This window comes from Hyperolius riggenbachi, chromosome 7, assembly GCF_040937935.1.
Source record: "Hyperolius riggenbachi isolate aHypRig1 chromosome 7, aHypRig1.pri, whole genome shotgun sequence".
Taxonomy (NCBI): Eukaryota; Metazoa; Chordata; class Amphibia; order Anura; family Hyperoliidae; genus Hyperolius; species Hyperolius riggenbachi.
In genome coordinates this window covers 174,004,319-174,030,158 of record NC_090652.1, presented here as the reverse complement: position 1 = coordinate 174,030,158, position 25,840 = coordinate 174,004,319, and the positions used below count along the sequence as shown (strand labels likewise).

The window sequence follows — 25,840 nt, the reverse complement described above, 5'->3', positions numbered from 1 at the left end:
CTTGTAAATCTCACATTTTATGATGGACCACAGGTTCTCAATGGGGTTCAGATCAGGTGAACAAGGAGGCCATGTCATTCGTTTTTCTTCTTTTATACCCTTTCTTGCCAGCCACGCTGTGGAGTACTTGGGCGCGTGTGATGGAGCATTGTCCTGCATGAAAATCATGTTTTTCTTGAAGGATGCAGACTTCTTCCTGTACCACTGCTTGAAGAAGGTGTCTTCCAGAAACTGGCAGTAGGACTGGGAGTTGAGCTTGACTCCATCCTCTACCCGAAAAGGCCCCACAAGCTCAACTTTGATGATACCAGCCCAAACCAGTACTCCACCTCCACCTTGCTGGCGTCTGAGTCGGACTGGAGCTCTCTGCCCTTTACCAATCCAGCCACGGGCCCATCCATCTGGCCCATCAAGACTCACTCTCATTACATCAGTCCATAAAACCTTAGAAAAATCAGTCTTAATATTTCTTGGCCCAGTCTTGACGTTTCAGCTTGTGTGTCTTGTTCAGTGGTGGTCGTCTTTCAGCCTTTCTTACCTTGGCCATGTCTCTGAGTATTGCACACCTTGTGCTTTTGGGCACTCCAGTGATGTTGCAGCTCTGAAATATGGCCAAACTGGTGGCAAGTGGCATCTTGGCAGCTGCACGCTTGACTTTTCTCAGTTCATGGGCAGTTATTTTGCGCCTTGGTTTTTCCACACGCTTCTTGCGACCCTGTTGACTATTTTGAATGAAACGCTTGCGTGTTCGATGATCACGCTTCAGAAGCTTTGCAATTTTAAGAGTGCTGCATCCCTTTGCAAGATATCTCACTAGTTTTGACTTTTCTGAGCCTGTCAAGTCCTTCTTTTGACCCATTTTGCCAAAGGAAAGGAAGTTGCCTAATAATTATGCACACCTGATATAAGGTGTTGATGTAATTAGACCACACCCCTTCTCATTAAAGAGATGCACATCACCTAATATGCTTAATTAGTAGTAGGCTTTCGAGCCTATACAGCTTGGAGTACGACAACATGCATAAAGAGGATGATGTGGTCAAAATACTCATTTGCCTAATAATTCTGCACTCCCTGTATAATAAAAACTAAAAATTGCAGCAGCAATCAAATAGCACCAAAAGAAAGCTGTATTTGTGACAAGAAAAGTGTAATGATCCGCTCAGCTGGATGCTCTGGCAGACAGCTGTTTGACCATTCCTCTAGTCTGTTGGCTGCAGGTCTCTGCAAGAGAGACCTGTCTTTCCATTACAAGTTTCTGGTCTGTTCTGCTGCTGAGGAATTTGCATACGCTCGTTATGCAAATCCCCTACCTGCCTCCTTTGATGACTGGCAGTATAAAGAGCTATGTTTCCCAAAGTCCTTGGCTGGTCATAAGGGTTAGTCCTGTGGAACACTCTTGGAGTGTCAGCCTTGCTCATTGTTTGAAGATTAGTTTAGAGTAATTCCTGGAACTGCACTAGGCAGATTCCCTAGTGCAGTTAGGATTGCATATCTGTTTTGTTTGTCTGTTGCGATTGTTCTGTCCCAGCGGTGGTCGACAGGAAGTCATTCTGATCTTGGTTCTTGGAGTATAGCTGGAGCAGCGGTTGCTACCAGCCATCTCCTCTATCTGTCTTGCCTGGATCGCACTCGCCTAGCGCTAGTGCTGTGGATCCGTCTGATCTCCATCTCTCTTCCTATACTTGGATCGCACTCGCCTCTTGCGCTAGTGCTGTGGATCCTATCTCTCACTTGTTCCTGTTTTCGTGTATCTGTCTTGTCTGCTACGAACGCTTGCTGGAGGCTCAGTGAGGTAACCGTTAAGCAAGCGCTCGCGTCCTCTGTTTCATGTTTGTCTGTCGGTGGTTAGTTAGGCGTGCTTGTCTCTGTTGTGCTTATCACGCGGGGACCGCGCATAAACGCGTGCACTGTTGCAAATGAGTGCGGTGTTCGCGTTTAGCTAGCGTTTGTTATTTTCCTTATCTTCTCATTATATGATTTGCTGTTCCTTTGCTACTCTCGTGCTCTGACTTGCTGTAGCCTTGTGTCACCTCTGGCAATCGCCTCTCTCGCGATTGCGTTCCTACTTCATATCTGCTGTTGTGTATGCACCGTCGCGGGTTGGCGACTAGTTTGGTGCACACACATACAATCTGTCCCTGTGCTCATTCTCTTACGCAATCGCTTCTCTTGCGATTGCGTTCTCACTTGGTTTCTTCTGTTGTGTGTCCACCGTCGCAGGTTGGCGGCTAGATTGGTGGATATACATACATTCCTCTTCTGTGCTTATTCGGTCTTGTGTCGCTGTTAGCAATCGCCATCTCTGGCGATTGCCTTCTCACTTTGTCTTCATGGTTGTGGGTTCATCGTCGCAGGGTGGCGACTAGTTTGGTGGACACACATACCCTCTGTCGCTTTGATCTCTCTCTTTTTCAGGGCTATCTTGCCCTGTGTTTCTTCCCTTCGTACAATTCCTGTCTGGCGTCTGTGGCAGGGCAGAGGAGCTGTTCCTCTGCACTCCACAGCTCCACCTGTTGACAGGAATTTCCCTCTACAGGTGCATTGCACCTTTTGCTGGGTTCCCTCAAATTTCACGCTTGTGGAGGATTTCCGCAGTGTCAGCGCACATCTTGTGCGCTGATCACGGAGAGAATTCCACAATCATTACAAAAAGGAGGGAAAATTCATTTAGATAGTAGGTTCTATGGCCGAGCAATAAACCGTTAAAGCTGCAGTGGTCTGAATGGAAAAAAAGGCTCTGGTCCTTAAAGCGGTATCGTCACCATAAAAATCAAATTTCAACAGCAACTGGTCTGAGTGTATTAAGTGATAAAGATGCTAAGCCTGCATTCAAAACTTTTTCTGCTGTTATGATTTGGAGTTATCACATTCTTAACCACCTTAGCGGTATGGACGAGCTCAGCTCGTCCATTACCGCCAGAGGGTGCCGCTCAGGCCCTGCTGGGCCGATTTTGATCAAATAAAGAGCAGCACACGCAGCCGGCACTTTGCCAGCCGCGTGTGCTGCCCGATCGCCGCCGCTCTGCGGCGATCCGCCGCGAGCAGCGGCGAAAGAGGGTCCCCCCAGCCGCCTGAGCCCTGCGCAGCCGGAACAAATAGTTCCGGCCAGCGCTAAGGGCTGGATCGGAGGCGGCAGACGTCAGGACGTCGGCTGACGTCCATGACGTCACTCCGCTCGTCGCCATGGCGACGAAGTAAACAAAACACGGAAGGCCGCTCATTGCGGCCTTCCGTGTTACTTTTGGCCGCCGGAGGCGATCAGAAGAACGCCTCCGGAGCGCCATCTAGTGGGCTTTCATGCAGCCAACTTTCAGTTGGCTGCATGAAATAGTTTTTTTTTTATTTAAAAAAAACCCTCATGCAGCTGCCCTGGCGATCTTAATAGAACGCCAGGGTGGTTAATGAGCACTGGCCCTTTAGTAGTCATTGCCAAAGAATTGCATGCTGGGGGTTCTTATCTATAATCTATTCCTCCTCTTCCCTTTATTTCCCTGCCAGCTGCTTATCTGAAACCTAATCCCCTACTCACTTGTGTTTACAAGCAAGGCTGAGGCGACTCAGCGATTGGAGGAGACAAGAAAAAAAGTAAAGACAGAAATGACATCACGAGTTAGCCTTAACTGTGGGTAAAAGACATGGCTCCCACCAGGAACAGAATTCTCGTCATTTACTGTATAACATTCACTGAAATCAAAACGTGGACAGTACAATACATGTGTTCTGTAAGTAGATGAAGTATGTATCTACTTATATATGTGTTTTTTTCCCTGGCATAGTCTGGCTGATCCTACTGCTTTAAGGGGCGAAAAGACTGTGGTCCTTAAGTGGTTAAGGGGTTGAATAATTGTGTCGATGAAGAAATCGCACACAAAAAAAATTAATTCTCCATTACAAAAACAATTGATGTCATTTTAGTTGCATTTGGTTCTTCAAAAAGTCCTTGTAAGATTTAATTCTGAACACAATTACAAATGTACACGAAATTCCCTAAAACCCTTTACAGCATTGGGGTTGAATAATTATGAACACAACTGTAAAACCAAGCACTCTCTCCTAATGGCTCACAAATCATGTAGAATATATAAAATAGTAAATCATATTATTGGGTAGGCATCCTGGTGCTGCTGGTAAATTAACCCACCACTGTGTTCAATGTGATACAGTGTGTGTTTTGAGCAAGAGACTAGTGGCCCAAAATATTGTGCAATAACCCCTGCGAAAAGCAAAGAACAAGTTACAAACAAGCAGTAGTGATTCTAATGGCCATATACCTCTAAGATTGATGATGGGACAAATAATAAGCTCTTTTGGTTTTCAATATCACCTCTATGCTGATGACACCCAAATTCACTGCTCTGCCCCAGACGTCTCCACACTACTATCAAAAGTCCCCGAATGTATATCCGCTGTATCTACATTTATGTCTTCCTGGTTCCTTAAACTCAATATGAGTAAAACGGAGATTGTGATATTTCCACCTTCACTATGTTCCACCTCCCATTGTCACAATCAATGTAGATAACACCTCAATTGCACCAACCCCTAAAGCTCGTTGCCTGGGGGTAACTCTGGACTCTGAGCTCTCCTTTATACCGCATATCAACACATTAACTACCTCCTGCTACTTCCATCTCAAAAACATTTCCAGAATCCGTCCCTTCCTATCACAAGAAGCAACTAAAATGTTTGTGCATGCCCTAATCATCTCCCGTCTTGACTACTGTAACACCCTACTCTGTGGTCTACCAAAAAGCAGACTGGCACCTCTCCAATCCCTACTAAACTCCGCTGCCCGTCTCATCCACCTCTCTTCTAAATTCTCTGACGCAGCCCCTCTCTGCCAATCCCTCCATTGGTTACCAGTTGCCCAAAGGATCCAGTTTAAACTTCTCACGCTTGCATACAAAGCTCTACACAAGCTATCACCTCCATACATTTCCTCTTTAATCTCCAGATACCTCCCCGCCCGGACCCTACGTTCCTCACAGGAGACCCTTTTGTGCTCCAGCGTAGTCACCTCGTCTCACTCTCGCATCCAAGACTTCTCACGGGCTGTCTCTTTCCTTTGGAACGCTCTCCCTCAGCCGGTTCATCATGCCACGAGTCTGGAAACCTTCAAACGTACACTGAAAACACACCTGTTCCGACAAGCCTGTAATTTGCTGTAGGCAGCTCTGAAGGCACCCACTAACCCCTGTGTTTCCTTCCCTGTTGTTTCCTCCCCACTACCCTCTAGATTATAAGCTCGCAAGGGCAGGGACCTCCTCCTAGTGTTTCTCATACCGCTGTAATTTTAACATATGCACATGTACCAACTACACATCAACTATGCATGTATTTGTATTTATTCTATTCAATGTCATGACTGTACAGTGTCTTCTCATGTTCCCCATTATTTGTTTGTACTATGTACAGCGCTACGGAAGATGTTGGCGCTATATAAATAAAAAATAATAATGATGTGATAGCAGGTGCAGACAATAGTAAATACAAATACGTCACCCAAGTTTGCAGACCAGGGATAACCAAAGAGAGTGTGGTATTGCCAGGGTCCACTGATTCCAAGAGCGTCACCCTGCTTTGTCCCTACACTGGAGCGATTGTCGCTCAGGCATTATATAGAGGACCCTGCAGGCCACATGATTTGGTTTGCCGTATGTGATGTGACAGGTACTTTCATTTGCGCTGTGGAGCGTAATTATTTGCTGCAAACTCGGAAGTACAGATTCATAGGTCACCTAGCGAGGAGGGCCCTGCCAGAGGCTTACAATCTAAAGATTAGGGGTGGAGACAATAAGTGCATTTGTTGGGAGGGCGTATTATGGTGCTGGTGTAGGGCGGTATGCGAGCATGAAAAGGTGAGTCTTGAGGGCTTGTTTGAAGGTATTAAAGGTGGGGGCGAGTCTGATGGCTGGTGGGAGCGAGTTCCAGAGAGTGGTTGTAGCCCTAGTGAAGCCCTGCAGTCGTGCATGGGAGTGAGATATGCGTGGTGCGACTAGGGAAAGGTCATTGGAGGATCGGAGGGGGCGGGCTTGTATGTGCCTGTGGACAAAATCGGAGATGTAGGTCGGCCAGGTCTTGTGCACTGATTTGTAGGCCAAGCACAGGATTTTGAAATTGATCCAAACCTCCATTACTCCAGCACAAAGAAATACAGGGAAAATTAAAAATAAACCTGTAGGTGTCCACAGAAGGCTTAGGTACTTTTGTACTAAAACACCTTTAGACGTCTGTGGCATATAGATATGGAAGCACAATAATGCCTGTAGATTTTGTGGCAGTCTAAGGGTTAATACAGCGTTTAGGGTATATATATATATATATATACTGTAAGTTAAAGTACAATATTAGCTATTTTTAACATTGTCCCTTAACCTCCCTAGCGTTCTGGACGAGCTAGGCTCAGGCCCCGCTGGGCCGATTTGAATATATTTTTTTTTTTTAAACATGCAGCAAGCACTTTGCTTGCTGCGTGCCTCACCCGATCCCCGCCGCCGATCCGCCGCTACCCGCCGCGATGCAGGGCCCCCCCAGGCGAGACCTCGTGCGCTGCCTGGCCAATAAGTGCTAGACAGCGCTGAGGGGTGGATCGGGTCTCCCTGTGACGTCACGACGTGCGTCGTTATGGCGACGGGGGAAGCCCTCCTGGAAATCTCGTTCAGAACGGGATTTCCGGACGGGTGATTGCGCCGGAGGGGTGGGAGGGACGCCGCAGGGAGGGGGAATCATGTAGCTAGCGCTAGGCTAGCTACATGATAAATTAAAAAAAAAATGTGCAAAAAACGTTCCTGCGGCTGCAGGGCCGCGGGAATCAGAACGGCAGGGAGGTTAAGTAACCAGAAAATACATTTTATGAGTTCAGTGCAGATATATTTAAAATACCTTTATTTTATTGTCCGTTACTAAATAGTTGACTCCCATTTCTTGTGTTTAAATTGAAAAGATAGCTGCAGTCATGTCAAACTACTGCATACATTTAATATACGCTCGTATTTTTTTTGTCAAATAAAGTTTGATTTAAAAGAGTTAAGTAGAAATAAAGTCAATCTTACCCTTTCACTTTAGGACAATTTTGGATTTGATAAGATTGAGGTTCAAGATAATGGAGATGGTATAAAAGCATCAGATGTCTCTGTTATGGGAATTAAGCACTACACGTCTAAAATTTCCAGCTTTGAGGATTTAAAGAAGTTGGAGACATATGGCTTTCGAGGAGAAGCTTTGGGTTCAATCTGTTCTGTAGCTGAGGTGAGTAATGTAATTAAACTAGGTAGAACTAGTAAACTAGGTAACATGCTGATATTTGTTTTTTTAAAAAGCCTTTAAAGAAAACCTGTGCTGAAAAAAAGTTCCCCGGGGGGTACTCACCTAAGTAGGGGGAAGCCTCTGCACTTTATCGAGGCTTCCCCCGTCCTCCTGTGTTCCACGGCGGTCTTGCTGCAGCCCCCAGAACGCACAGCCGACAATTTGTCGCGCTGTGCAATATTTACCTTTTCTGGCTCCAGAGGGGCGCTGTTGTGGCTCATCCCACGGAGAGAGGTGAAAATAGCCGATCTCCATCGGGTCCGCTCTACTGCGCAGGCGCATCTCCGTGCAGAGAGCGGATACTGCGCCTGCGCTGGAGCCATGGAGGTAAATATTTACATCGGCGCCCATCCGGAAGGATTTTCGCCGCCGCCGTGGGACCGAGGAGGACGGGGGAAGCCTCAATAGGATCAGGAGGCTTCCCCCACCCGAGGTGAGTACCCCCCAGGGGAGGTTTTTTCGTTACAGATTTTCTTTAAGCCTAATGTTTTAACTTGGTAATGTATAAACTTGAAGTCCTCAGAGTTCCTTTCAGAAAATTTCATCCACGATTAGGATTACCGCTAAAGGTTCACTGAGGGAATGCAGTTGAATTCACCAATCCTAGAAAAATACAGAAAATCTCCACATAGGGTGATAACGTTCAAATCATCGATAATAGACAACACACCACCCAAACGTGCTCTAGTGAATTGTGAGGGTTGGTGTTATCAATTCATAGGCCCACACCCCTTCTCCTTATATGCTCACCAAATTCAGACCACCTAAATTAATGGTGGATCTTAAGCAGTGCTCATATCCATATGTGAGTAGTAATGATCCTGTAAAAGAAACAAATCTCGACATAGGGTAATATTGTTCATACAGTCAATATTATGTTTCTCAGCAGTGTCACTCTGTGTAAGCCGTGCTCTCATTCCATGCCGTGGAGGTCCCACTCCGCTAGCGGGACGCCGCGGAGTGGGATATCCTTCTATGTGTCAGCGGATGGGCATCGGTGAAAGTGACTTGTGACATGCGTGAACTTGCCCTGGACGCGTAAGTGTAATTCTATGTGCGCCCAGAGGCAAGTGTTTGCAGTTGTACGCTATGTTTGCTTTTATCTGTTTTATTTGAGATCCATTGGAATAAAAGACCTCAGGAGAGGTTACATTTTATGAACAGGAGTCGGAGAGTTTGTGTTTGTAAGGCACGACTAAGCGCAGTTTCCACCTATCTGTAGAGGTGGGCTCCATCTGGTGAGCATATTGTTGTGCAGGGAGTGGGACCTCCACGGCATGGAATGAGAGCACGGCTTACACAGAGTGACACTGCTGAGAAACATAATATTGACTGTATGAACAATATTACCCTATGTCGAGATTTGTTTCTTTTACAGGATCATTACTACTCACATATGGATATGAGCACTGCTTAAGATCCACCATTAATTTAGGTGGTCTGAATTTGGTGAGCATATAAGGAGAAGGGGTGTGGGCCTATGAATTGATAACACCAACCCTCACAATTCACTAGAGCACGTTTGGGTGGTGTGTTGTCTATTATCGATGATTTGAACGTTATCACCCTATGTGGAGATTTTCTGTATTTTTCTAGGATTGGTGAATTCAACTGCATTCCCTCAGTGAACCTTTAGCGGTAATCCTAATCGTGGATGAAATTTTCTGAAAGGAACTCTGAGGACTTTTTATAGTATTGTGGACTTTTTGATCTAAAACTGTGAGCAATAGAGTCTGGTGAGCGCAGCAGATATATTTGAATATTGTGACAATAATTTTGGAAACCACTGCAGCGACCCCAGAAACTGGTGGTAAATTTATGAGATAGGATCTGTGTGGACTGTGGCGCATTAACTAAGTATTATAAACTTGAAGGGTAACCTTGCTTTTACTTTTAAATGGACAAATGTGTTGTTTAGAAAGAATTTCATGCTTTATGTGTATCATTTAAAATTGTGGTTGAAGCTTTTATGTTTTGCATTCATAATATTGTACTGTAAGGGCCTAAGCCCACTAACGCAGTTGTGTCCGCTTTTCAGAAACGCATCAATGTTACAGATACTGAAAAGCGGACACAACTGCGTACAACTGCATTCAACTGCGTTAGTGGGCTCAGGCTCTAAGCGCTGGTTTCCACAGTGCTGGCGTGTGTCTTGCAGAATGCACTCCAGCACTTGCATTAATGCGAGTACACACCTGAATCCCTGTAGCCAGGCCATGCACTGCTATAAGGATGCAGATTTGTGTTGCAGTTAAGTGCAGCATGCCGTCCAAATCACACTGGCATTTAATTTGGATGGCAAGAAGGCCTGAACGATTTATTGTGTTTAGATCTAAATCACGATCATGGAAACGGTGATTCCGTGATCGTCAAAGCAGCGTTTTATTGACGATATTACTCTGCTCCCAGCCGCTGTGCAGCAGTAACAATCACTTCCGCTTGTCGCTTCGTGTACAAGTAGCGGCGGGTCTCACTCTCGGCGGCGGCTCACTTCCTCCTTCCTTCCTCCTTTCCCTCTCACTCGCCTAGCGCATCACAGACTGCACCCTCAGGCTCTCGCTCTGTTTCCCTCTCCCTCTGCCAAGTGTATCAGCTGGGCAGGCTGCAGACTCCGCCCACTGGCCTGTCAGTCAAGAAGGGATTATCAAAGCTCCGCCCTGCCTTCTTTGCACAGAGGAAATTTGAATGAAGCACACAGCGTGGTGATCTGAGTTGAATTCTATGCAAAGCTGTTGCGCATGCATGGTGACCTGCATTTTATGCAAAGCTGTTCTGTGCTGGCCTGCTGGGCACTGTTCATTTATGCAAAGGAGCTGAGCTGACTGTGAATGACAGGCTTAATAACTGGCCGAAGCCTACCCTGCGAACTCTGAGAACTAAGGGAAGGAAGTTGCTGACTTGCTGCTGCTCACACAAACTGATCCTTGTGGCTGGGACAGTGCACAGCGGGAGAAGGACAGTCACTGGATTGTTACTGGTGCACACAGCGGGAAAGCACTGTGATATCTTGAAATCCGCCACTTTGACGATCATGTGACAGGATCGTCTTTCCCGAATTTGAGAGCTGTCATTGTAGTGCACAGTGGGCTTTAGAAGGTCTGCACTGACCTGCAAGCTGCTCTCAACTCATTGACCCATTGTTTTGATAAATTCACATAATGCAGTAACATTTACAAAACGGACAGAAAATGACATGATACTATCAATTTGATGGTATGATCAGGGGCTGTGGAGTCAGTACAAAAATCATCCAACTCCTCAGTTTATGAAACCACCGACTCCAACTCCAGGTACCCAAAATTGCACCTACTCCTCGACTCTGACTCCACAGCCCTTAGTATGTCGTTTTGTGTCAGTGCATGTTTGTAAATGTTACTGTGCACATTGTGAATTGAGTGCTCAAGCTTGATTTGAAAAATAAAAATTGTGAATCGAAATCACAATTTCTGACAGAAATCGTGCAATTCAATCTTTTCCTAAAATCGTTCAGGCCTAATGGCAAGCCGATTGATTGAAGAGGCAACGTTTCCCCACTCTAATCACATGTGGGGAATTGCAGATTTCACTCAGGGACAAAGGGGATAAAATAATTGATACTTACCTGGGGCTTCCTCCAGCCCCATGACCACCGTTGGTTAATTAACTTACTACCACTCACATTTCATACCACTTAATTTTAATAAAATGACTGTTCAACGGTCATAACCTAGGTACAGTGCATCCGGAAAGTATTCACAGTGCATCACTTTTTTTTCCACATTTTGTTATGTTACAGCCTTATTCCAAAATGGATTAAATTCATTTTTTTCCTGAGAATTATACGCACAGCTCCCCGTCATGACAATGTGAAAACAGTTTACTTGAGGTTTTGGCAAATTTATCAAAAATAACAAAACTGAGAAATGACATGTACAGTTGTGTTCAAAATTATTCAACCCCCACTGAAATTGAGTGTTTTGGCCAGTTTGACATTGATTTTGATCATTTCAGTCATCTTGTTTACAATTAAATCAAAGAGGCACTTGTAAGTCAGACAAATATAACATAACATTTAAAATGAAATAACCACAAATGTATTTTCTGTGCTCACATCATTATCAGTTTTATTCAACCCCCAAGTGGCATTCATTCTTAGTACTTAGTACAACATCCTTTTCCAGTTATAACAGCTTTTAAACGTGAAGCATAGCTTGACGCAAGTGTCTTGCAGCGATCTACGGGTATCTTAGCCCATTCTTCATGGGCAAAAGCCTCCAGTCCAGTCAAATTCTTAGGCTTGCTCGCTGCAACTGCTTTCTTTAAGTCCCACCAGAGGTTCTCAATCGGATTTAAGTCTGGTGACTGCGATGGCCCCTCCAAAAAGGTTCCAGCCTTTAATCTGCAACCATGCTCTAGTGGACTTGGAGATATGCTTGGGATCATTGTCCTGTTGAAAGGCCCAACGTCTCCCAAGCCTCAGGTTTGTGACGGACTGCATCACATTTTCATCCAATATCTCCTGGTACTGGAGAGAATTAATGGTACCGTGTACACACTGAAGCTTCCCTGTACCTGCAGAAGCAAAACAGCCCCAAAGCATGATTGACCCCCCGCCATGCTTCACAGTAGGCAAGGTGTTCTTTTCTTCATAGGCATTTTTCTTCAGTCCACAGAACACTATCCCAAAACTTTTGTGGTAGTGTTCTGTAGACTGATGGAACAAAATTAGAACTGTTTGGGCCCATGGATCAACGCTATGTTTGAGGAGGAAGGACAAGGCCTATGAAGAAAAAATCCGATTGAGAACCTCTGGTGGGACTTAAAGAAAGCAGTTGCAGCGCGCAAGCCTAAGAATGTGACTGAACTGGAGGCTTTTGCCCATGAAGAATGGGCTAAGATACCCGTAGATCACTGCAAGACACTTGTGTCAAGCTATGCTTCACATTTAAAAGCTGTTATAACTGGAAAAGGATGTTGTACTAAGTACTAAGAATTAATGTCACTTGGGGGTTGAATAAAACTGATAATGATGTGAGCACAGAAAAGACATTTGTTGTTATTTCATTATAAATGTTATGTTATATTTGTCTGACTTACAAGTGCCTCTTTGATTTAATTATAAACAAGATGACTGAAATGATCAAAATCAATGTCAAACTGGCCAAAACACTAAATTTCAGTGGGGGTTGAATAATTTTGAACACAACTGTACATACGTTTTCACAGCCTTTGCTCAATACTTTGTCGATGCTGATTTGGCAGCAATTACAGCCTCAAGTCTTTTTGAATATGATGCCACAAGCTTGGCACACTTATCCTTGGCCAGTTTTGCCCATTTCTCTAAGCAGCAGCTCTCAAACGCCATCAGATTGGATGGAAGGTGTCAGTGCACAGCCATTTTAGGATCTCTCCAAAGATGTTCAATTGGATTCAAGTCTGGGTTCTGGCTGGTCCACTCAAGGACATTCACAGAGTTGTCCTAAAGCCACTCCTTTGATATCTTGGCTTTGTGCTTAGGGTCATTGTCCTACTGAAAGATGAACCGTCGCCCCAGTCTGAATTCAAGAGTGCTCTGGAGCAGGTTTTCATCCAGGATGTCTCTGTACATTGCTGCAATCATCTTTCCCTTTATCCTGACTAGTCTTCCAGTTCCTTACACTGAACCCAACCCCACGGCATGATGCTGCAACCACCATGCTTCATTGTAGGGATTCCGGCATTCACACCAAAGAGTTAAATCGTTGTTTCATCAGACTAGAGAATTCTGTTTCTCATGGTCTGAGATTCCTTCAGGTGCCATTTGGCATACTCCAGGTGAGCTGCCATGTGCCTCTAACTAAGCAGTGGCTTCCATCTGGCCAATCTACCATAAAGGCCTGATTGGTGGATATGGTTGTCCTTCTGGAAGGTTCTCCTCTCTCCACAGAGGAACTCTGGAGCTCTGACAGAGGGACCATCAGGTTCTTGGTCACCTCGCTGACTAAGGCCTTTTCCCCCCCATTTCTCAATTTAGATGGCTAGCCAGCTCTAGGAAGAGTCCTGGTGGTTTTGAACTTCTTTACTTATGGATGATTGAGCCCACTGTGCTCCACCTTCAAAGCAGCAGAAATTTTTCTGTAACCTTTCCCAAGATTTATGCCTCGAGACAATCCTGTCTCGGAGGTCTGCAGACAATTCCCTTGACTTCATGCTTGGTTTGTGCTCTGGCGCAAACCATTCCAAAGCATACATGTACCTTTCCAAATCATGTCCAATCAACTGAATTTACCACAGTTCGCCTCAAATTAGGCTGCAGAAACATCTCAAGGTCTATCAGGGAAAACAGGATGCGCCTGAGCTCAATTTTGTGCTTCATTACAAAGGCCCTGAATATTTATGTACACATGCATTTTTTCTCAATTTTTTCTTATTTTTAATAAATTTGCAAAAACCCTAAGTAAACTTTTTTTTTCACATTGTCATTATGGGGTGTTGTGCGGAGAATTCTGAGGAAACAATGAATTGAATCCACTTTGGAATAAGGCTGTAACATAACAAAATGTGGAAAAAGTGTTGCATTGTGAATACTTTTCAGGTGCACTGTATATGGTGTTTTGCACAGTATTTTATTGTTTCATGATGAGATGTCATACATATGGTGTTTTGCACAGTATTTTATTGTTTCATGATGAGATGTCATACATCTTCATGTAAGAGTCCTCTGTCAGCACTAAGTGCTGATTGTTCTCACATAATGACTTGTCTAGCCTGAGTATTTCTTGATCTGGTTCACTGGTTTGTCCTCAGTCTTTTAATCTCAACTCATCCACTCAGGTTTTCCACCTTCTCTGACCCCAGCTTGTATCCATCTGTGCAAGTTATCCGCTGTCCAGATCTTTGGCCTGTGACCCTGACTCTGAACTGCTTCTCAGTTTGGGTCAGATGACTACCTCCACGTGGTGGTGTTGTCTGTTCTCTCTGCTACTGGTAGACTAATTCTGGGCCACAACCTGATCGACACTAGGTAACTAAGTCCATTGACTTCTTGCAGAATGCTCTGGTGAAGACACAAGGAGGTTGCTGCACAAAGCTGCGGCAATATTGCGGTGTGCTGACAGTGCACAGCGATATTACTGTTAATCCCAGAAACAGGTTCCGGATGACGTGGTTTCGGATAGAGGGGTCCAGTTTGTGTCAAAGTTCTGGAGGGCCTTTTGCCATGGTATGGGAATGAAGCTGTCATTTTCATCTGGGTACCACCCACAGACCAACGGGCAGACAGAAAGGGTTAATCAGGCTCTGGAACAGTTTATCAGGTGCTATGTGGCCGATGCTCAGACTGATTGGGTTAAGTTTCTACCCTTTGCGGAGTTTGCGCACAATAATTTGAGGAATTCTTCCACTGGACTCTCTCCGTTTAAGGTGGTCTCTGGAAGGTCTCCCAAATTTTCCCCGTTGCCAGTTTGTTCTTCTCCCTTCCCTGCCCTAGAGGACTGGCAAAGAACACTGAAAGATCTTTAGGGACAAGTAAGGAAGAGTTTGGGAACAGCCTTCCAGACTCAGAAAAGACAGGCCGATATGAGACGTTCTGCTGAGTGGCATTTTGCTCCAGGTGACAAGGTTTGGGTGTCTACCAAACACTTAGCACTCAGACAACCATCGGCCAAATTGGGTCCTAGGTTCATAGGGCCTTACTCAGTAGCCAAAAAGATCAATGACGTCTCCTATGTGATTGACCTCCCGGCCAGTATGAGATGTGGTAGGTCTTTTCACGTCTCATTGCTGAAACCAGCAGTGTATGTGGATTCCTCCCCGCCTCCCCCTGTGATGGTGGAGGGCCAAACAGAATACGAGGTGGAGAAAATTTTGTATTCTCGCCTCGTACAGAATTCTGTACAGTATCTGGTCCATTGGAAGGGGTATGGTGTAGAGGGATAGGTCTTGGGTCTCAAAGGACCGCGCATGCATGCTGAGAAATTGAGAAAGAGATTTCATCAGTTACACCCTGAGAAGCCGGGTAAGAAGTGTCCGGAGGCCACTCCTCAAGGGGGGGCGGGAGGTACTGTAAAGGTTAGCAGAGTTACCGCCGCCGCAAGCGGTAGCAGGGTGGCGGTTTCTGCGTTTCAGCCGGCGGTTTCCACCGCACAGTCAGTTTGTGACATCTTGCCTCAGGGCAGCAGGAACACCGCCGCCGTGGCCGGCGGCATGGCAGCGGTTCCCGCTACGCAGCCGGCATCTACTAATCTTCTTGCCAACACGGATATTGCACACAGCCTCTCTGTCACTCAGAGGCTGAGGCTTATGCGCACGCGGGCCAAGCGACAGGACCTTTATCAAGCCGGTCAGCTGACTCCTTCCTCTCTTCTGATTGGATAAAAGACTGGGGCGGAGCTGAGGAGCTCTTCCAGTACATATAGGACCTGTATTGCCAGTCATTCCCTGTCTGCTGTTGCGAATACTATATGTGCTAGCTCTCAGACCTTAGTTAGATCCAACAGTGTGCCAGAACCGGCAGAAGCTGGGAATCCACACTGAGTCAGGTTCTTGATAGCTTAAAGTACTAATTGCATTGTTTATCTGTTATGACCTCTTGCTTGCCTGACTACGCTCTAGTCTTCTGATTCTGTACCTTGCCTTTCTGATCTCGTTGCCGAACTATTGCCGATTTTTCTACACACTGATCCTGTCTCTCGATTCTGTACTGTCTGTCTGACTACGCTACCCTCAGTTCTAGGTATCGAGCCTGAGGGGTTCCAGTATTTCCGCTCCTCGGAAATACTGCGCTGCATTAAGGTCTGAATCACCCATTCCCATCTTGGTGTGTTCAGCCTTAAACCGAGGTCTCTTAGCCTTGGGAACTCTCGGTAGCAGCATTGTTGATCACCTCATTCCACCTGGTGATCTCACTACTTTGCAGATTAGGATCTTATTGTATATTGATCCTTGCCTGCAGTAGTGTCTGTGGCTCATTTGTGTTCCTGGGATTCCTGCTCCTCAGGAATTCTTAATTTGTTCTACGTGTATTCATCATTACTGTTGCACCAAGCACTCACACTTTAGATGTCCAGAGGTTAGTTCATACTCGCATTATTGATGATTCTGCAGATCATCCATAATCGGGTATATCTGCATTCTTGGCGATTCTGCAGATCGCCAACAATCAGGTTCTCTCAGTGGGCTGACACCAATCGTTACAGGTATATAATATATTTGTTTTTCTGCCTCCATTTAATTCTGCCTTTATTTTCTGCATATTACTGCATTTATTTATTTGTATTACTTATTTATTACTGTCTAAAACCTACTACAACTCCCTCAAAGGAGCTATGCGAGAAATTTACTTGCTACTTTGCTGACAAAGTATCCTCTATTCAGTCTCTCATTCAGTCCACAGCACCTAAGACTTATTCAACTCCTGGAAATAGTTGCAAAAACAACCTAACACCCTGGACTGACTTCAAAAGTATTAGTGAGGAAGAGATCTCAGACATCCTCCATTGCCTCCGCCAGACAACCTGCGACCTGGACCCTGGACCAACTAAACATATGCTGAAATGCCCTGACCTGCTTGGTCCAGCATTTCACAAAATAGTAAATTGCTCTCTGCAAGCAGGGAGATTTCCTACCTCTCTAAAAGAAGGAATCATCAAGCCCCTTCTTAAAAAACCTTCCAGGGATCCAGATGCTATGAGCAGCCACAGACCTGTCTCCAACCTCCCCTTCTTAGGTAAAGTTATTGAAAAGGCTGTCTATCTGCAACTTGAAACCAGGCTGTCAGTAAACAACATCCTGGACCCTCTACAATCTGGCTTTAAGAAACACCACAGCTGTGAAACAGCCCTCATCCAAGTCTGCAACGATCTGCTCGTGGCAAGGGACAGAGGGGAATGCTCCATCCAAATTCTGTTGGATTTCTCAGCGGCTTTTGATACAGTTGACCACGAAATCCTGCTTAACAGACTGCAGGAGTACTGTGGCATCAGTGGATCAGTCCTCCAGTGGTTCAGATCATTCCTGACTGACAGAACACAGAGAGTATCCCTAGATCCTATAATGTCCAAACCTGCACCTCTACAATTCGGAGTGCCACAAGGATCAATCCTATCCCATCTGCTGTTTGCAATCTACATGTTGCCACTCGGTACACTTATCCTACGTCATGGCCTGACGTACCACTGCTACGCCGATGACACACAGCTATACCTGTCCTTCAAACCTGGTGGAACAGACCCTACTCCAAAAATAAACTCTTGCTTAGCTGAGCTACAGGCATGGATGAATGATAACTGGTTGAAACTGAATGCTGACAAAACTGAGGTCCTGTTTGTCCAAAGCCAGCACTCACCATCAAAACAGCTATATCCTAAAGCAACACCAATCAGGATTGGGAATTCAGACAAAAACAGCTCCAACCTTGTGCGCAGCCTTGGCGTACTAATCGATGGGGAATTGAGTCTCAGAAACCAAATTGCATCTGTAGTTAAATCTTCCTACTTTCATCTGAAGAACATTGCAAAGATTAAACATCTGATTCCCCCAGAGGATCTTCCAACCCTAGTCCACGCCTTCATCACATCACGGCTGGACTACTGCAATGCCCTTTATGCTGGCCTCCCCAAAAAGGACCTGCGTCGCCTGTAATTAGTGCAGAATGCTGCTGCCAGATTGCTAACAAACCAGCCTCGCCACTGTCACATTACACCGATCCTTCACTCACTGCACTACCAGTAGAATGGAGAATACTCTTCAAGATTGGACTGCTGACATTCAAATCCCTACACAATCTGGGCCCTGGATACATGAAGGACCTGCTGAAGCTGCACCACACCTCTCACAACCTCAGATCAGCAAGTTCTATAAACTTGGTCACCCCCAGAGTGCACCTCAAAAAATCTGGAGATAGAGCCTTCTGTCATGCTGCCCCTACTCTTTGGAACTCCCTGCCACACCCAGTAAAGACAGCACCATCCCTTGAGCTATTCAAATCCAGACTGAAAAGCCACCTGTTTAGCCTGGCATTTCCAGACCTATAAAATTCTTCCTCTGTACCACGATGGTCGGAGCCATGCTTATGCGCTTTGAGTCCCATGGGAGAAAAGCGCTTTACAAATGTTATTTGTTGTTGTTGTTGTTGATTAAAAATGCAAGCTATTTCGGTTTGTCATTAATAAATGTTATTTTATGTTTGACAAGAATTTGTGTTTGACACTTTTACTATACTCATAATGTATACTAAACTCTTGCTTGACTCATTTTGGTAAGTTACATGAAAAAGGTTATGAAAATTGTACCACTTTTTGCACGGAAATCCTGGGGAAATGTAACGCCAGGGTGGTTAATTGGCTTCCCCCTTACTTGACCCTTGACTTTGATACATGCACTACACGATACATACATAGACATATGACTATGGTAGGGACTAGATTGTGAGCCCCCTCTGAGGGTCAGTTAATGACAAGACAATAAACTCTGTACAGCGCTGCGTAATATGTCGGTGCTATATAAATAATTAACTACTTGACAACTGAGGTGTTTTTTCCCTTGTGGACCAGAACAATTTTTACCTGTCAGCGCTCCTCCCTTTCTTTCGCCAATAACTTAACAGTGTTCTCCCCAGGCTCTTTTAGCCAGGTGCTCCACCTGGCTAGATTTGGTGACCACCCGGCTGTCATCAGCTCACCTCCTCACTTCCTCCTATGCTGTAAGCAGAGTTGCCCTGCATTTTCACCTCGCCCCACCCGGCTGCTTTTTCATGCCACCCGGCTACTATTTCATGCCACCCGGCTGCAAAAAAATTCTGGGGAGAACACTGCTTAATCACTACTAATCACAGCGAAATGATCTATAGCTTGTTTTTCTTACCACCAATTAGGCTTTCTTTTAGAGGTACAGTATGCTAAGAATTATTTTTTCCTAAATGCATTTTATTTGGAATAATAAGAAAACATTTGAAAAAATGCATTATTTCTCAGTTTTGGGACATGGGCAATGTGGATAAAAGCCACACATTTTAATAATAATAATTTCTTTTTTTTGTATAGCGCTTTTCTCCTGTCGGACTCAAAGAGCTTGTGAGGCAGCCACTAGAGTGCTCTCAGCAGACAGTAGCAGTGTTAGGGAGTCTTGCCCAAAGAACTCTTTACTGAATAGGTGCTGGCTTACTGAAATAGGAAGAGTCGAGATTTGAACCCAGGTCTCCTACATCAGAGGCAGAGCCCTTAACCATTACACTATCCAGCGACCACTTTTATTTGCCTATTTGTCCCGGTTATTGCAACGTTTAAAAAATTTCACTAGTACAATGTATGGCGCCAAAATTTTATTTGGAAATAAAAGTGCATTTTTTTCAGTTTTGCATCCATCACTAATTACAAGCCCGTAAATAAAACATTTATAGTAATATACCCTCTAGACATAAATATTAAAAAAAGGTCAGTCCCTAAGGTAACTACTTATATGTATTTTTTTTTTTAATGTAAATTTTTTTTCTTTTTCCCTATACGAAAAAAAGTTTGGGTACTATGGGAGGGTGTGGAAGGGAAATAGTTAATTAAAAAACTCAGTGTGGGGATTTTTATTAAATAAAAATAAATTTTGGTGTAATTTACTATTTGGCCACAAGATATCCTCAGTCATCATTTACGATTCACGTACGTAAGCACATGAATCGGAAGTAATGTGTGGCACTTAACAACAGGAAGATACAATGAATGCCGGCTTCGCTTAGACGCTGGTATTCTTTGAATCGGGGACTTAGATTTATGAATGGGAACTGCGTTCCCATTCATTCATCTCCCCGGTAACGGCTGCACGTTGATGCGAACGCCGGCTGCACGGCGCTGTAGACTTGTATTCACGGCCCTGGTGCATCCTGTGAACTTTGGAGTGCTGGGAATATACTGCATGGTGTGCAGTAAGTAGTTAGAATAAATAAATATTGACAATTTTCCTGATATCTGGTGCCTGACGTAGTAGGACAAACCCAACCTGATCCTTGTTAATACGAAGGGGAATGAGATTGTACATAAAATGGACCTGGACTCAAAACTTCCTCCCTGCTCTAAAAGGTAAGCAACAGCTTCATAACCTTTAAAGAAAAACATTTCTTTGTTTTATATATAGCTGATACAAATCCTGAAATAAATCTGCAGTTTTTCTACTTCCTGCTTTCATGGAATCAGACATAGTGTTAAAAGGATCTTTAATCTGGAGTGAAAATAAATTGATGATATAATGAATTGTATGTGTAGTCAACTAAGAAATAGAACATTAATAGCACAGATATGAGTCTGATATTGTTTCCAGTACAGGAAGAGTTTAGAAACATCAGTTGTTATCTATGCAAAAAAGCTTCTCTGAGCAACTTGGGTGGCTACAGTGCTGTTTTCTGGAGCACTTATCTCAACCTGTCTCTCATCGTTTCTTGTTTCTTTAAACCGAAACTGCAGTGAAAATAACTTAAAGAGTAACTGTCAGGCTGCAAAAGCTAATTTAAACCTCTATTCTCCTGTGTTAAACAGTTTAGAAGGAAGCCAAAAAGGCAATACTGAAGTTGAAAATCTCTCAGTTTTGATGTGTGCTGAACTGCAAGGATGTTAGACCCAAGCTCTTAAGAAGCCGAGAGCCGCATACCATACAGCAAAGCATTCTGGGGCCCTCCCCTCGGCTGCTAGTGATAAGTTACAGGGCTCGTGTTACAACAGCAGCAGCCCACAGCACTGAAAAAACTCCCTGCAGAGTACACTGCAGGAGTCCGCTATTGTTCCTAGCCACATGGCTAATTAATATTCACTGCACAGTAGTGTTTTACATTACCAATCTTTTGTGTGAGTCTAATCATCAGGAAGCAGGCAGGACATGAGGACACATTTGGCTTCATAGGAGACTGTCATGAGCTGTCAGGAGCATCATTCTCTGCAAATACTATATAAAGATTCTGTGAAATCCAAACGTGGACAGTGAAATGCATATGTAATGTAAGTACAGCCAATGTTTAGCTACTGATATATGTGTTTATTTTCTCTGAGACCCTATACCTAACAGCTCCTCTTTAAAAAAAAAATGCTTAATTTTTACAATTTAGTCAGTGTTTGTCCATTGTACAATCTTTCCTCTCCATTATTTACATTCTGAAATGTATCACATGGTGGCACCTTTACTGCTGGCAGGTTTTCTCAGTGGAAGGAGATGCTGCTTTTTGGCAGTTGGAAACCGCTGTTATTTCCCATAATGCAACCTCATTCTCCAGCCAACATGGACCCATAAGCCACAGCATAGAGGTAATAACCCCCGGGAGATGTAGTTTACAAATTAGAAGGGAATGATCACATATCCCATGAGGTGAAAAAAACTATATTTTCTAGAAGGGGTAAAAGATCTGTCAGAATTCTAGCGGTTATATTTATGCAGGAAAAGCTGTCATATGTGTGTTTTAAGTTTTAATGTTTTATGCAAAATTTCATTGTAAACTGTAAAGTAGGGTTACTTTTTAATATATTGCTTTGTGACATCTCCGCATATTCCAGGCTGTAAAGTTTATAAGATTATTTTAACTTGTAAGCTAGAAGATTGTTGACGTACTTGTTACAAGGTCGTTACAGACAGCAAGAATATAATGCCATGTTTTGACTATGATTGTCATTTGGAAAGTCAATAATAAGTTCCAAGGTTTTTGTGTTGTCCCGTACTTAGGACAAATGATGCCACCTGGCGGTTTCATAGTCTTATAAATAATATTATTAATATTGCTTGTTATTTATGATGAGATAGTGACATATTGCGGTTAAGATATTATATTTCTTCATCAGAAAGACAAATATATGGAAAATGACTTTATATTATTAAGATTAATATGCAATTATTTCTTATATGATTAATTGTTTTAAGAAGAATTATTTTATAAGCTTTATATTTAAATGAGTATATGAGAAGCCCTAAAGGCTTCAATAAGCCTTAAATTGCTGAAGGCTCTTACAGGTCTGTGTACAGTGTTAGTGTCAACCTGACCAATCTTATGTCTGGGAAAGTACCGAGACATTCCAACATAATTAGCAGAGAACACTTTATCAGAAATGCGTCATGAATGACATTGTTTAGTCTCAATGTCTGGGGCTGCCAGCAGACAAGATGGCTGTTGACGTCCATTTTTAATCAACTGCGTTAGAAATGACCCTATATCAAATGTCAAGCACTCCAAATGACGTTTATTCCCTCAAGATAAGGTAATTAAGGAATTTATAAACCATAATCTTATGATTTAGGTATTCAAAACAAAAAAGTGTTATGGGTTTTTTAAATGTCAAAGATAGCGAGCTACGCATGGAAGTTTTAGCCAATCAGAACCTGGGATTCAGGGAAAGTCCAGATTAGGCAGCCATATTGCCTCCAACCCCTATAAAAGTAGGAGCTGAAAGCTCATAGTTTGCAGAAGCCCAACAATCTCCTGAGAAGACACATGAGGCAGAAGCTACCTTCCCACATGTGGTTCTAGATGCTGAAGAGATGACAGAGAAGGGGTAATATGCTTAATATTCTGGTGATCACCTTTCTTGCCCTTACTGAGACCTGGCTCACCCCCTCTGACCTGCCTGCAGCTGCAGCCCTATCCTACGGGGGTCTACACCTCAGCCATACCCCAAGACCAGATAACAGGCCTGGGGGAGGGGTGGGCCTACTCCTCTCCCCATCCTGCACCTTCCGTGTCCTTACCCCTCCCCCCTACTCTTTACTTTGCCTCTTTTGAGGCCCATGTTATCCGCCTCTACCATCCCCTCCCAGCCATTATTGCAGTCCTATACCGCCCCCCCTCCAGTACAATATCGCACTTCCTAGAAAACCTTGCCTCCTGGCTCCCACACATCCTGTCCTCCAACCTCCCAACAATCATCCTCAGAGACTTTAACATTCCAATTGATGAGCCTACCACATCTGCTGCCACTCAGCTTCTCATGTTCACCAACTCCCTTGGCCTCACTCAGCATACTAACGCCATAACCCACAGTGCTGGTAATGCTTTGGACCTAATTTTCTCCAAAGCCATCGCACTTACAAACCTGGACATTACACCATTCCCTATCTTCGACTACCACCTCCACCCTCACTCCATCCAGCACCCCCTGTCCCCCTCCCCAAACTGGACATTGGCAGAGAGATCTGCGCAACCTTGACCCCAATGTACTAGCCACACCCCTCCTCTCTCTCTCCTCCTCCCTCCCCAGCCTAACCTGCCCCAACGAAGCGGCAGCTCAATACAACAGTAACCTCTCTGCAGCCTCAGACCATGCTGCTCCCCTGACCTTTTGTACCAACAGTCGCCCCAACCCCCAACCTTGGCACACTGCCCTCACAAAAAAACTACAAAATGAGACACGAGCTGCAGAACGCAAATGGAGGAAATCCCGCCAAAACCATGATTTCCTGGGATACAAGACCAAGTTGCAGACGTACCATACTGCCCTCGCTGATAGCAAACAGATATACTTCACTCACCTGAAACCTACCCAAGCCTCCAACCCACGACGTCTGTTTGCCACCATCAATGCCCTACTTAACACCCCCCCCCCCAACCTCCACCCTCTCAGCCACTGACCTATCTAACTACTTTATCAACAAAATTACAACCATCCGGAGGGATATTTCTCTCCTCCACTCTATCGCCCCCGCCTCCCCACCACATCCAACTCCTGCCTCTTTCTCTTCCCTTACCTCCTTCAATCCTGTCATGGTGGAGGAAGTCAACCAGCTGCTGGCAACTTCACCTGCCACTTCCTGCCCCCTAGATCCGGTTCCATCTGATTCTCTGCGCCCACATTTTTCTGATCTGGCCCCTGTGCTTACCCACCTCTTCAACCTCTCCTTCTCCACCGGCATCTTCCCCTCCATATTCAAACAGGCCACTGTGCTTCCCCTGTCAAAGAAATCTGCACTTGACCCTGCTCTGCCATCCAACTACCGCCCAATCTCTCTCCTCCCTTTTGCCTCATAAATTCTTGAACGCCTGTCCCACCAACGCCTGACCAACTTCTTTAACTCCAACTCCCTTCTCGATGCCCTGCAATCTGGTTTTCGCACAGCCCATTCTACAGAAACAGCCCTACCAAAGTGGTAAACGACCTTGCCCTTGCCAAAGCCGAAGGTAAATACTCCATCCTGCTCCTCCTGGACCTCTCCTCGGCATTTGACACTGTCGACCACTCCCTCCTCCTCCACTCCCTGCAGCTAATGGGCATTCAGGACCTAGCCTTAGCCTGGATCTCCTCCTACCTCTCCAACCGCTCCTTCACAACATTTTTCAATGGCTTCTCATCCACTCCTACACCCCTCTCAGTTGGTGTTCCTCAAGGTTCCGTCCTAGGACCACTACTGTTCTCACTCTATACTGCCTCAATTGGCAAAATCATCTCCTCCATGGGTTTCAATTACCACCTGTATGCCGATGACACCCAGATATATATCTCCACACCCCAGATCTCTCCTTCTCTACCATGGACAGTCTCTGGCTGCCTCACATCCATTTCCTCCTGGATGGCTGCCAGGTACCTGAAGCTTAATTTGGACAAGACTGAGCTTCTAATATTCCCACCCCGCACAGCTGCACCCCTCCCAGATCTGCACATCACTATTGAAAATACCACTATCCACCCTACCTCCCAAGCCCGCTATCTAGGCGTTACTCTTGACTCTGAACTTTCCTTTACAGCCCACATCCAAGGTATTGCCAGATCCTGCAACTTCCACCTCCGCAACATCTCCAAGATCCGCTCCTACCTGTCCCCTGACACCACTAAACTCCTTATCCACGCCCTTGTCATCTCCCGCCTAGACTCATGCAATTCTCTTTTGTCTGGCCTCCCCTCTAACCGTACTGCCCCACTTCAATTGGTAATGAATGCGGCAGCCAGACTGATAAATTCTTCTCACCGCAGCGCCTCTACAACTCCGCTCTGTAAAACACTACACTGGCTCCCCTTCAGCTTTAGGATCAATTTCAAAATCCTGTGCTTGGCCTACAAATCAGTGCACAAGACCTGCCCGACCTACATCTCTGATCTGGTCCATAGGCACATACCAGCCCGCCCCCTCAGATCCTCCAATGACCTGTGCCTAGTCGCACCACGCATAACTCAGTCACATGCACGATTGCAAGACTTCACCAGGGCTGCCCCTACTCTCTGGAACTCGCTCTCACCAGCCGTCAGACTCGCCCCCACCTTTAATGCCTTCAAACATGCTCTCAAGACTCACCTCTTCACGCTCGCATACCCCCCTACACCAGCACCATAATATGTTCTGTTAGACACCCTCTCAAAAGATGCACCTATTGTCTCCACCCCACCCTTTAGATTGTAAGCCTCTGGCAGGGCCCTCCTCCCTAATGTATCCAGCTTGATTATGCAATCTTACAACCACTCACTTATAGACTCGAACAGTCTCTATTTTGACCTATGACACTGTATTGTTATCAAATCATTTGCATGATCTTGTCTTGTGAGTTTCCGTATGTTCTACCTGTATGTTAACCCATTTATCTATTGTACAGCGCTGCGTAATATGTTGGCGCTTTATAAATACAATA

The 25,840-nt window shown here is 44.9% G+C and overlaps 1 protein-coding gene across 6 annotated transcripts in view; it reads left to right on the top strand.

The window, feature by feature from the left end:
* PMS1 (PMS1 homolog 1, mismatch repair system component) overlaps positions 1 to 25,840 on the top strand; it is a 653,312-nt gene that overhangs the window by 132,776 nt on the left and 494,696 nt on the right. For 5 of the 6 annotated variants that reach the window (XR_011022768.1, XM_068244906.1, XM_068244907.1 and 2 more), the window contains one exon: positions 7,069 to 7,251. The exons of the other annotated variant lie outside the window; for it this stretch is intronic. Coding sequence is in view for 4 of the 5 variants with exons in the window: in XM_068244906.1 (XP_068101007.1) it covers positions 7,069 to 7,251 (183 nt within the window). In the remaining variant the exon portion in view is untranslated. The remainder of the gene's footprint in view (positions 1 to 7,068; positions 7,252 to 25,840) is intronic. 6 annotated transcript variants of the gene reach the window in all.